Below are 13,891 nucleotides of genomic sequence, written 5' to 3' on the forward strand. Positions count from 1 at the left end.
TCTCCCGAGAATGGAGCCTCGACAATTTCCCTAAAGTCTATAACCAGGTTTCACCAACAGTCGGTCATCCGCCTATATGCACAGTCATTTTTACAGCCTTTAATTTAAGTGAATCTTCTTATCCAGTCCTTCACGAGCCTGAAGAAGAACTGCTCAATAACGTTCATGTTAAGATTCTGCAAACTTAAAGGCCAAGTTTTCGAAACCTCTGAAACTCCTATCACTAATCAGAATATTTGCCTTGAACTTACCCTATTATCTTTTTATTTTGTAATCTAATCCTTTTCCCACAAACTCTACCAGAGTCTAGGTTAGTTCTAACTAAGCACCTCAACCTCTCCCACCTGACATTCCAATAAGTCAGGAAACACTGCTTAAGAATTGTATAACGTGGTAGAAATTAAGAAATAGTTAGAAATTATACTATCATGGAAGCAATCCTGAATATTCTACTTCCTCCAGAGATGACTGGATGACCCTGACTTTTCTGGACCTGTCCTCATGTGGCAGATTTTAAAGGATACGCATCAGCTAGTGTATAATAGCTACATCCTTGAGCATTTCAGCAAACACAGTCCCTTCTCTTTCAGTGAAAGCCAGATTAAAACTCAGGAGGGGTTTCATGCTCCTCCTCTAAGAAGAAAATTGTTTAAGCTCTCCATAATGTCCTTCCATGTCTAAGATGTATTTTAAGTTTTATCAAAACTTTCTCATAACTATAATTTTCTCCTCATTCTCAAAGTATCAAATTCAGAACACAGATCTTGTCTTCCTTGATATTTATTAAGTTAACCTGAAATTATTAACTCAAACCCTTATGTGGGCCTTGGAAATTATTTGGGTGAGTTTTAGGAATTGTCTTCTGTATTAAAGATAATTATGTGTTTCTCCTTTTGTATTTCAGCTCTTTGATTGGCATATACAGCTTGATAAATCTCTCCCTGCACCTCTGGGCACCATAGGTGCTTGGCTATACAGAGCAGAGGTGGCCTTGAGAGAGGAAATTACTATTCAGCAGGTCCATGAGGAAACGGCCAACACAATACAACGGAAACGTGAGCAACACAAGGTAAAAATTCTGGTGGGGAAATCTTCTGGCACAGCAGTCCTAGTGTGATCTGGGGACGTGGCTCTTTAGACCTTCCATGGACACGGGTCTCTCAAGCATTGCTCATACCGTTTCAGAGATGCGGAACTTGCCTCACCCATGCTTGTGACTGACGGTCCCCGTAGATTCATTTTCTGAGGTATTTTCCAGTAGCTCCGTGGTATTTTTAAAACTGTGGTTATCTTTGTTATTGCTATTGTTGTATGTTATTTTTCAAAAGATAAGCCCACAGGCCATACACATTTATATCATAATGTGGTTGGCTTTTGGCTTTAGACCTCATTCCTGTCTCCACTCTCAATGAAAGACAAGCCAAGTTGACAAGTTCTTGGGTCCTGCGCTGTGGTGGGGCAGGGGTTGAAGGACAGTGGTGATTTAGGGAAGTGGTGGGATGAGGCCTTGGTGACTTTTTAGTCATTTATAAATGTTTCAGCTTATTGCCAAGTCAGTGGTACTTCGTGTAAATTCCAACATCCTTCCTCTTTGTGTTCTGTCATAGACAGACCTAACTAAAAATGCTATTTTTCATCAACATCAAATTAAACTCAGTCCTGCATTTTGTGCAATTGAATTTGTGAACCATATTTACTGTGTCATGGTGGGAATTACTATATAGGTGGAGAACAGCCAAGCAGAGATGACCACATAGGGGCAATTTATAGCTCATTTATATTTTCTGCCAAAATATTAACATTTTTAACACTGCTTCAAGGCAATAGATTGTTATATATTATAGACCAAACTGTAGAGCAAATTCATGACAGGTTTTGTCCCATGCCCCTCTCGGACCTTATTTTTGGAACCAGAAATGTAGAGGTACATTGGTGTCCTGCGGTTTCAACTCCTGGCCCTCTCAACTCGGTTCACTCAACCCAGACTCGGCCACCAAACAAGAGGGACACAGGAAGATTTTGTTCCTGTACAATTTGGGCCCTTCTTGTGTGGCTTCTTGGCCTCTCTTCAGTTACAATCAGTACCTCCAGACACTTGAGGTTTTGCTGCTTATCTCTTAGCCTTTCCCTTTCCTGCCACCATCAACACGCACAAAACACACAGAAAACTCCTTAGAATCCACTTCTCGGGTAAGAACACCATTTGGGATCTGTTCCATGGGTAGAGATACACACACGTAAAATTCAGGCCTGCTAGTCTGTACTGTCTATGGAGAAGGAAGATAAGAGATCAAGTCCCAAGAGTTTTTCTGGGATTGAACCAGGGTTGAGGCTTCTTAGAATCATAAAAGCCTAGGCTGTGTCCATATTGAGGTTCCCGGGATATTAAAAATAGAGGGAAATTCTGAAACAGTGTTACACAAATGATACCACTTTAACAAATTACAATTCATCCTAAATACCATGTAATGCATCGTGTATCAACTGAAATGATGTTTAACCGATATGAATATTTTACACAAAAGAAGTCACCTTAGGATTTAAAATCAAATGTAGAGTATGCTTCGATTATGGGTTAAATGTGTTAATTTAGCAAATATACACCAAGGGTCTACTGTGTGCTGGCTTTATACTCCAGAGGAACTGGGGGGATGCCTCCAATCTAGAAGCTTGAGATACAGCATGTATTTGTGGTTTACGTAACATACGTAAGTCTGACTTGAATGTTCCACCTTCGAGAAAAAGCCCAGTGATATTAGCTGTGCTCTGTACTAGGTGGTAAGAGTTAGCAGAAATGTTAATTTGCCACGCACTCTGGGCTGCCACAATCCCTGCTCAGGAGTGAGTTTTAAGTTGGATGCATACCTGCTGTCAGGGTATCTCAGGTATTCTATGACTCCAGGCTCCTCATGACCCTTCTGCTCCCTTGAGAGAGAAACCCTGTGCCAACCACCAAGTGTGCAGCGAGAACCATCCTTTTGCCAAAGTGCACTAAACAGCCATAAAAACAAGAAAAGAAATGGAGTAGAGAAAAGGGGAGTGGGAGGAATTGGAGGAGATGCTTATCTGAGACTAAAAATCCGGAGCTGGGGAATGCAGCAAAGAGACAACAGGAAGCAAGCAGAGGCATGTAAGGGCGAAGACAAGGTTCCGGGCAGATCTCCAGAATGATCTTCTTACTGAGGGAGGGACCTGTACTAGGTCTGAACACAGGTCCTTAAAGTCATAGAGTCATAAAACAATGTCATTGTCAGTTAGAACATCAATTCTCTCTCACTTAAAATATATTTATTAGGTGCCTAGAGTAAGATCAGCTTTGCTGATGTGGGCAATTTGAATCATTGTTGAAATAACTAAAATTCTAGGTCCCTTCAATAGTAGAAAAATCAGCCCATCAATTTGGTATTACCACTTTTTGCTGGTATATTGAGCTCATCTGGAAATGCAATATATACATCAAAAAGAGCACAGTATAGGACACATCAATACATAAGCAAGAAGGTTTTAGAATATTATCTTCCTATCGCAGTCTATAAGCAATGACGGCTTTGCCATGAAAACTTAGATATGCTATCAGGATCTAGAATTTTTGGTTTTCTGCACTACTCACATCTTTTAAATATATATACATATATATATATGTATACATATATATATACCACAGGACAATTGTTCATTGCTGAATACATAATAACTGTTGGAAAACTGGATTCAGATAATTTTTAAAATAGGTTTTTTGCAAAGAGGTCATTTTATAAATGGTTTTACCAAAGTTTTTTAATAACTTGCATGTATATAGAGTCATATTATTCTGAAAAGCAAGATACACCTTTGCTAGCTTTTCTATTCTCCAGATGCCCTTAGGCTTAGTTATCTAGGAAGGTAAGAAATAGAGTTATAGCTTACTATGATGGAGCATTTAGCCACATTTCTGTCTTCAGTACTTAATTTTGCTAAGCACTTGACATGTAAGATATGAGACAGGTAGTATTATCCTTATTTTGCAAATGATTAATTGTTAGGCAGAGAGAGGTTAAGTGCCTTGCCCAAAATCATATAGCTGATAATTGAGATTGTTTTATAATTTGTTTATTTATCAGAGAAAGAGAGAGAGAGAGAGCAAAAGCAGGGGGAATGGCAGGCAGAAGAGAAGTAGGCTCCCTGCTGAGCAGGGAAGCTGATGTGGGACTTGGTTCCTGTACCTGGACAGGACTCTGGGATCATGACCTGAGCCAAAGGCAGATATTTAACCCACTGAACCACCTCGACATCCCTAATCCAGATCTTTTAAACACTAAACTTAAACCGTGTCCACAAAGCTATCGCATAATACATGTAGAGCGATTAAAATTCCTAATTTTTAGTAGTAGTATTGCTTTGGACAAGGCTTTCAGTCGTAAGGAATCATAAAAGTAGCCATCAAACTCTACCACCTACTACCCATCCCTACTGTAGTCATCAGCCCTACCTAGATCACTTCTCCTCCTGTTTTGAAGATTTTATTTCTTGCATAACAATGCATCCATAATTCTTAATAACTTCAGTAACCCACAGATGATCCTACCAATAACCTGGCCTTTTAGTTTCTTGGTCTCTTGTCTTCCAGGGATCCCATCCTACACCCTCTTCTAGCCCTTCAAGACATAGGCATAGTCCGCAGCTTGTCATCACCCGTAACTGAACCCAGCCCCCCGACACACAAGCTCTTTTTCAAGCACCTGTCTCACTGTCTAACCAATTTTGCCCCAACTCTAAATTGCATGGACTCTCTGCCCTATAATCCATGATTTTTACTGCCTCTCCCCCTCTTCATGTCATCCTTTCTCTTGGTCTTCTACTTGAATTCAGTGCTGAATCAGTAAAGGCCGTCACTTGTACACACACTAGTTGTCTTGACCAAGTTTCCTCTGTCCTGTGGGCCTGGTTAAAATACAACCCTGGCTATAGCCCACTCACTGCCTAGTGCCCCCCCCACACACCATATGTAGCTGAGTGTGACTGCAGAGAAACACACCCCCAGGCACGATGACTAACCCAGCTGGGTCCCTAATGCTGCCTGGCACTCCAGAGGCATTTCCCGACTCCATCGCCTCCTTATTTTGGGGACAACTGTTCCACCTTTTCTCTTCAAATCTCCCACACCTCCTCCCATATCCTTACTCTCTGCTGGGGACACTGCTTCCTATTTCTCTGAGAAAATAGAAGCCATCAAAAAAGAATTTCCGCAGGCTCCCACGACCACATCAACCCACCTACATGCATCTGTGCCTGAATACTCAGTCTTCACTTCTGTTACTAGGGATGAACCATCTGTGCTCCAAACGGAGACCAGCCCCTCCACATGTGTATGAGCCCCCATCTTCCCTGCCTTCCTCCAGTAAACAATTCCTGCACTTCTTGCCTTTTTAAAATTTTTTTCCCCTCTCTCTGCTGGATTTTTTTTCCCACCCACGTAAAGTATATGCTGTTAATCCTCTTGTCTCAAAGACTCCTTTAAAAAGAATCAACAAAATTTAAAAAATAGAACCTGTCTTTCTTAACCCTCCCTTCCCCTCTGGTTACTATGCATTCTCCTCCCTCCTCCTTTTTCAATGAGGCTCTTTGAAAGAATTACCTGTGCTCATTTAGGTTTCAGGATTCTCTTCTCCAGTTCTTTTGAGAAGCCATTCCAGCCGAGCTTGCTCTTGCCTGCTGTTCAGGCCAGGTTCATGAGAGTCATCCTTCCTCTCTCGGTGCTCAATTCTCAGTTCTCATCCTACCTCGCCTATCAAAAGCACTTCACATAGTTATTTCCTTATCCTTGAACCACTTTCTTTCTTTTTTTTTTTTTTTCAGATTTTATTTATTTATTTGGCAGAGAGAGAGATCAGAAGTAGGCAGAGAGGCAGACAGAGAAGGAGGGGGAAGCAGGCTCCCTGCTGAGCAGAGAGCCCCTTGTGGGACTCGATCCCAGGACCCTGAGATCAATAGCTGAGCTGAAGGCAGAGGCTTAACCCACTGAGCCACCCAGGTGCCCCAACTTAAACCACTTTCTTCGTTTGGTTTCCTCATTTTCTTTCTACCCTTCTGGCTATGCTTCTAACGTTTCGTGGTCTTTCCACAGATATTTACGACATATTCTCTATCTGCAGAGTTATGTTCTCGGCATTTGTGATGCACCCGAAGAAAAACAGAAAAATTCCTACACTCATGTCATTTCCCTTCTAATGGGAGGAGGTGGATAAGAAATACTAAATGTAACTAAGTAATAGGATAAATTAGGTTAGGATGTATTAGGTTAGAAAGTCAAAGACAAAGAGTATCAAGGGTGTTGCAGTTTTAACTAAGGCTGTCACTGAAACCTTGCTGAAAAGATGTTATCAAACAGGCAAGCACATTCCCATCTGAACCCCTTTGCCCTTGCCATTGTTCCGGAATGTTCTCTGTCCTCAGCCTGAAACATTCTCGCATTGATTAATCTCAGTACATTCTTCCTCATTTCCTTTGGGCCTTTACTGAAAAGTCAACTCTTAGTCAGCATTTTTTCATCCACCCCTTTGAAACTACCACTCCTTTTCCCTCTTCCCTGCTTGATTATTCTCTTTGGCATTTATCTGCATTCTCAACCGCTATTTCCACCGCTATTTTAATTATGTATCTCATTTACTGCTTGATTTCCTGTACTCTAGTATCAACTCCCTAAGGGCAAAAATTATTGTTTATTTTTTTCCTGTTTATTCCCAGCCCCTAAAAATGATGAGAAATAGTCAGAATTTTAAGTGGGTCAGTATTACAGATTCATACTTCCTGGGAAATTGTCCACTTGACTAAGTTTTCAAAATCATTGGCATAAAATTGTTCAAAATATTCTTTGGTAATCTTTTTCATGTAGTTAAGCCCCTATTTTCTCCTCAATATTGTTTCTTTGCACTTCCTTACTTTCCTTAATTGTGCTTTTGGCACTGTTGATTTTCCCTGTCATAACTTTCTTTCCCATCTACTTTCTTACAGAAGAATGATGGTATCATTCTGTCTGTTATGTGACAATAGAGACTGGGTTAGTAATAGAGGGTAGAAGCCAGGGAACCAGTCTCAATAATCCACGTAGGGTGGCTTGAGCCCGGATTGTAGTTGCAGAGATGGTGAGAAATGGTCAGATTCTGAATATTGTTAAGGCAGAGCAATTTTTGGCATTCGATACTGATTATGAAAAAAAGGAGAGTCATATGAGACACTGTTTTTTTCAACTGAGCATTTGGAAGAATGGGGTCTCCATCAGTTGAGATGGAGAGACAGTAAAGCAGGTTTGGGGAAAGACCAGGAGTTCAGCCTGGGGCATAGTATATATGTGGCATATATGTATATTATATTATAATTATATTATATATATATATGGCACAGGATATGTGGCATAGACAATAAGAGATAAATGACAGGAGCTCAGGACACAGGTGTAGGATGGAGATAAATATTCAGACTCATCGGTGTATAGAAGGATGTCAGAAGCTCTGAGACTAAAGAAATTAAAGAAGTATATACAGAGGAAAAAACCTGTCAAGAACAGAGCCCTGAAGGGAATCTAACATCAAGAGGTCAAAGAGGAGAAGATGAACCAGCAGAAGAGTATGAGAAAGAGTGCTCTATGAGGTGGGAGGGAATCCAGCTCCTGTGCTCTTTTAGAAGCTACGGGAAGCGGTGACTCATGGGGGGGGCATTACCCTCATGGGTAACATGGCCACAGCAGTGCTTTTAAAATACAAGTCCGTTCATTTCAGCCCTCTCAAAACTTCCCACTGGCTCCCACCTGTTCCAAATAAGCATTCCCAAAGTCTTACAAAAGCCCATGAGGCCCACAGATCGGCCCCCATCTCCCCTTGCCTTCCCTCCTCTCTCTACCACTGCTACCCCAATTGTTCCTTCGCTTCATCTCGGTCGCCGAGAGAGGGGCTTTGGTAGCTCCCACAGCCACGTGGTTTTGTCAGTCTCCCTACAGTTCTATCGGTTTTTACTCTAAATATTTTGAGGCTTACTAGACATGTTCAAGTTCAGAGTTAAGATAGCCACTAGTAAATTAAAAGGCTTAGCCTTAAATGATTAATTACATATAAGGATTTTATTCTCAAATCTATTTTGCCCGATATTGTTACACTCCTACCAGTTTCTTTTTGTTAGTATTTAAGTGTTCTGGCTCATTAGAACTCTGAGTTTCATTGTTTTCACCTTCTCCAAGTTCCAAGACCCAAACTCCTACAGCAGTGGGTATAGATATTTGCCTCAAACAGTTAGCTTTTTCCATTTATTTTTGCTCACAGGTCTGTGATCCAGTTTGGGGGTCATATTTTAATGGGAGTTGGAGACCTAAAAGATTTTCCTTGCTTCCTGTGAGCCCACCCATGAGTGCAAGTCACATGCTGTGCTCAGCAACTAGCAGATTTTTAGTGCAATGGCCAGTGGCATCACACCAGCTATACTTCCTTTATCATATTTTTGAAAACATTTTTGTTTGTTCTGATATCTTGTCAAGATCCTTTTTTTTTTTAAGATTTTATTTATTTATTTGACAGGCAGAGATCACAAGTAGGTAGAGAGGCAGGAAGCAGGCTCCCTGCCAAGCAGAGAGCCCGATGCGGGGCTCGATCCCAAGACTCCAGGATCATGACCTGAGCCGAAGGCAGAGGCTTTAACCCACTGAACTACCCAGGCACCCCTCTTCTCAAGATTCTTTCCATTAGCTAGATACTGACTATAGTAAGGAAAGCTGTTTAGAAAACAACTGGGCATAGGAGTGTTCCAATAGAGTCCCAGAATCCTGCTCATATATTAACATGTAGTCATATATAATACATCAGAGCTGTGTGGGGTAATGGCTCTAAATTTGCTCTGCACTCACTTGTAGGAGTCTCAGCCAAGATCATAAGCCACAGAAGTGTGTCTAGATGTTATAAAGGAGGCAAGGAGTGACTACTCCCAGTCATTAGCTGTTTTAGGTTGGTCTTTTGTCCCCTGTGATCAGCCCCTGCACACAGCGGTCTCTCTCTGGGCATGAGTGGCTTGTGAATATCTGTACAGTTACCCATGCAAATATACCAGGATAGAAATACTATGGCCCTAGAGTTTTCTACAGTGTAAAAAGTAATGCCCTCAAGTTAAAAGGCACAAACACATATGTCTTTACATGAGCAAGCACATATAACCTTAACATTTTTAAATTATTATTTTCAGTTAGTCAACCTATAGTATAACCTTAACATTTTAAATTATATATGGGAGCCTTCATTTTTTCCCCTCCCATCAGTGTTTCTCTTAAGGCTTTAGAATGTTTTTTTGCTTCTCTTTTCTCCAATTAATCCACTAAATCTCAATGTGAGCTAAACACTGTTAATCTTAATGGATCATTCTGGTGGTCTAATCGGTCTTTTCAGTGAGTGACAAGCTATTGGGTATTTATTCTCATACTGAGAAACAAACTAAACTATAGAGAATATGGCATGAACCACATTTCGTCTTTGCTTCTGGGTGAGAAGTTGGCTAGGAACCGTGACATACCTGTAAGTCTTTATACAACTCAGTCTACCGACAGTGAAAAACTCAGAAAACAAATCTAGATAAGTTATTAAAATTTGTGTGGTTCTATATAGCGTACAAAGAATATTTGTAAAGATCACATTTGATCTTCCCACTCTGCTATCTATGGAACATTCCCTGTGCTTGTTTAAAATCTTCTAAACCATAAGAGTATTTTCATAATATTGTGATATTATTGACTTAAAGGGTGAACAAGTAGCACTGTATTGTAGTCCACATGCATTCAAAATAAAATAACAGGAGAGTAATATATACATGTGTGAATGTGTGTGTATTACCATTAAAGGGTTAAGCCAGTTGCCTTTAGTTTACAGCTTCTAAAAACCAGTTTATTCAAAATCAAGGAAGGAGGAAAATCCTAACAAATCTTTGCTTATAGCAGTAACTACATTTTCCTTTGGACCATGTGCCTTTAAAATGTCTGAATGCATTGCCGTGCAAGTGTCATGTGTGTTTAAAAGATGCCATAGTTATTAGATACAGCTCTAGCACAGGCCTTATAGACCAGCACCAGGGCTCCTGGACAAGGTAAAAACCTACAAGAGGCGCCAAGCCGCATATGGATGAGGCTGCACGATCGGATTGTTGAGTACATTGACTCATCGGTGCAGGCTGAAAATTATGCTTCTTAGCCTCCTGTGAACATGTTTTCTCATTTTTTTTCATTTTTTTTTTAAATTGTATCTTAGGATCTGCTTCAAAACACAGATGCCCACAAAAGAGCATTCTATGAAATCTACCGGACCAGGTCTGTTAACGGGATCCCAGTGCCACCCGATCAGTTAGAGGACATGGCCGAGAGGTAAGAGGACGGCAGATTATAAATGAAGTGTCTTTTTTTTAATGCTTGGTGGGTGTTTTTTCCATTTCTTTTCTTTTCAATGAATTGATTTTTTTCTTTACAGAGATGCTTTCATTCGGTACATAAAAATCGAGTTCCCGTAACCTATGCTAAGAATGCCAATGTTCTAATGTATTATTGTTTGAAAAGAGTAGACCTGAATATACCCACAGCCTGGAAATCACAGAAATGGTTTCTTCAGAGACTGTATTTTTATTCAGTACTGTGAGGAACATTATGTAATATTACAAAAACAGCTTATAAAAGAAACAGATGAGAGTTGCCTTGGCAGGGGAAAGAACTAAATTAAATACTTCACTCAATCATGATTTGCCTTTAAATCCAGAGCTAGAAAAGGAGTCAGATCTCCTGATACTGACTGATCAGCCAGAGTTTAGAAGCCCTTGTGCCTGCTATTATATTTAGCACTGACGTGCAACGTGTAACAGGTTAAGTAAGCACCGTTCTGTTACTATTAGTTACATTCTGTAAATTCTCCGTGTTTTATTTCTAGGTTTCATTTTGTTTCCTCCACATCAGAGCTGCACTTAATGAAAATGGAATTTCTAGAATTAAAGTACCGTCTGCTTTCACTGCTGGTTCTTGCAGAGTCAAAGCTGAAATCTTGGATCATCAAGTATGGGAGGAGAGAGTCAGTGGAGCTGCTTCTGCAAAACTACATCGTAAGTCTTCCTGGTGCTTTGAAAAAGAAATCAGAAGACACATGGGTTTAGCATTTTGTACCTACCGGTTTATTTGACACTATTATTTTTATCTTGAGTTTAAAGGTACAAGGGTGTTAAATGGGCTTGATATAAGTTAGCTCTTTGCAATAATCTGAAATATTCACCTATGTCCTTTGGAGCAATAGAAAGATTTTGCTTTAGTAACCATACTAAACCCATGTGACTGGCTTTATTGCTTAGGAAAAAAAAAAAAAAAAGTTTTTACATTGCATACCCATGACTTTGATTGTGAGCTCACCGTTGAAACTGAGTTAAAAATACTTATGTCATGTGTCTAAAAAACAATCATTCTCTGTTATTCACATGGGAACTATAATATGTATGTCTCCGAGTTTCATTGCTTCTCGTGTGCATGCAGGAAAAGTAAAATTCTTGTCTCTGAGTCTCTGTACCAATTTAATTTTTATGGATCATCATGTATTTTGGGCTATCAGTATGAATAATTCCATATCTACATAGAATAGTAGCCCTCTATTAATGAAGATATTAGGTTGTTCTCTAACTAGCAGTTTCTATTTACATGTAATAGAGAATTATTTATTAAAAGTAGTTTATTTCTGTTAAACAACCCTCCCACAAATTTATTAGCAATACAAACTTGCTTTCAAAGTTATTGTGCATAAGTCATCCCAGTCCTGTACTACTCCATTTGTTTTAATCATATATTCTAAATGAGAAATTAGTAAATTTAAAATCTAAGCCCATTTCTAATATGACTAGTCAGAGCAACTCTGTAACTGGTATGACTGAATGTTTGTTGAAACCATATCATTATTGAAGCATTCTAGAATCAGAATATATTTTGCTACATTTTAATGAGATTTTTAAAGTGATGAATGAACAAGATGCATTTGGGAAAAAATACATTTACAGTAGAATCTTTCTTTAGGGTTACTATAATTGTCTTGGAAATATGTGTCAAAAAATGTGAAATCTGTTATGATGTGCTCCCTTATTCTAATTATTTTGGAAAATAATGAAAAATCTTATTTTTTAAGTTTGAGCAATTACTTTAGTCTTTTAAGCATTAAGCACAGATAAGCATTTGTATTTTGGGGTTTAGTCATGTCAGTGGTACACAGTGAGCTCAGCAGGTAATTATGCAGGATCCATCTCTGTTCTTCCTATTTAAGGACAATCAGATTGAATGCCTAATGGGAGTGTTCCACTAGGTTAATGTTCTAATAAAAGGATGTTAGTAATTCTCTTTGAACTTCTCAAGTAAAAGATACATAAGTAGAGAGTTATATATTAATGATTTAAAAAATTAATGTTAATTAAAAAAAAAAAAACAAAAAACCTAGTTCTGCTTTCTCCATAAAGTAAAGAGAAGTTCACTAAGCTGCTGGTTTAAACTGCTTCATCACTTTTAACTACTGGTAAACTTGCCAGTTTCACAACAAATGTAGCACGTTTGAATGAACATTTCTTAATATTTTTATTCCATGGTGAAAAACACCTATTTATTGCTAACCCTTCTTTTTTATGAAGGGCCTTACAGTATTTTTTTTGTTTAATAGTTTTAGTAATTGTGGAATATTGAGTGTCGTCCCCCATGAACCCATTGTGTTCCCTGTGTCATCTTGTATCCTAGTGACAACCCTAGGGCATGGGCATTTCCATGTAGTTTCACTGAGAAAAATAGAGCCTTTCAGCACTCACCCCACATGTTCCAAGTGGCACAGTTGGTAAGAAGTAGACTCTTGGTAAGAAGTTGGTTAAGAAGAAGACTCAAATCCTGAAGAGTCAGGATTTGAAGTCACATCATTCCAAACCAAAAGTTTCGGCACTGAACCTGACTAACAAAATGGGCTGAGAAAGTTTTGTTGTTGTTGTTGTTGTTGTTTAACTTAAAAGACCAAATAATTAAAGCGATCTCCTGTAGCTTGGTGAACTAAGGAATGCAGCTCACATAAATATTAGTTACATTTAATGTTAGTTCATATTTAACAACATTTTACACTTACATACTGTAGCCTGATAGTGACGGTGACAGAAATAATAATTTCTTTTTTTTTTTTTAAGTTTTATTTATTTATTTATTTGACAGAGAGAAAGATTACAAGTAGGCAGAGAGGCAGGCAGGAGTGGGGGGAAGCAGAATCCCCGCTGAGCAGAGAGGCCAATGCGAGGCTTGGGCCCAGGACCCTGAGATCATGACCTGAGTTGAAGGCAGAGGCTCTACCCCACTGAGCCACCCGGGCGCCCCAGAAATAATAATTTCTGTTTAAGCATGATATTGGGGCAGAGTGGGGTGAAGTAGGGGAGATATTACAGTCTGGCCACCAGTCACATGGAAATGTGTTGAATTATAGTTCAACTACTTACAACCCATGTGACTTCCTAAATAACTTAATTTCTAGGAGACTTAGTCTTTTCCAAATTTTTAGTAATGATGATGATGAGGAGGATGATGATAGAATTATAGGGACTTTTGTAGGGAAGATGGAAGCATATTACTTTCCTTTTATCTCACACCCCCTATAGCTTCTCTCATCCCTTTGGAATTTGTGAGAAAATAATTTTCTTTAGGATGGACTATTTCAAGGAGTGAAGACTTCCAAATAAAATAATAAAGTCAGGTTCTTAAATCTAATCCTTTCCTTAGTTTCTAAAAAAATGTATTCTAATGAGCCATATGCTCTTCTACATCATCTATTAACCAACGTAATATGCAGGATGTAAAAGTTCCATAATTATCTTTTCCTTAGTTTGAATTTTCAATTCAATCTTCTTCATA

At 39.1% G+C, this 13,891-nt stretch overlaps 1 protein-coding gene across 17 annotated transcripts in view; it reads left to right on the forward strand.

Annotated features, from left to right (window-relative positions):
* SYNE1 (spectrin repeat containing nuclear envelope protein 1) overlaps nt 1-13,891 on the forward strand; it is a 479,099-nt gene that overhangs the window by 146,828 nt on the left and 318,380 nt on the right. For 16 of the 17 annotated variants that reach the window (XM_044243752.1, XM_044243801.1, XM_044243842.1 and 13 more), the window contains 3 exons: nt 905-1,069; nt 10,254-10,366; nt 10,920-11,088. In XM_044243752.1, coding sequence (XP_044099687.1) covers nt 905-1,069; nt 10,254-10,366; nt 10,920-11,088 — 447 coding nt within the window. Of the gene's footprint in view, nt 1-904; nt 1,070-10,253; nt 10,367-10,796; nt 10,860-10,919; nt 11,089-13,891 lie in introns of those variants that run through there. The other variant, XM_044243891.1, reaches the window with a different exon arrangement.

The sequence above is a fragment of the Neovison vison genome, chromosome 1, assembly GCF_020171115.1.
Source record: "Neovison vison isolate M4711 chromosome 1, ASM_NN_V1, whole genome shotgun sequence".
Taxonomy (NCBI): Eukaryota; Metazoa; Chordata; class Mammalia; order Carnivora; family Mustelidae; genus Neogale; species Neogale vison.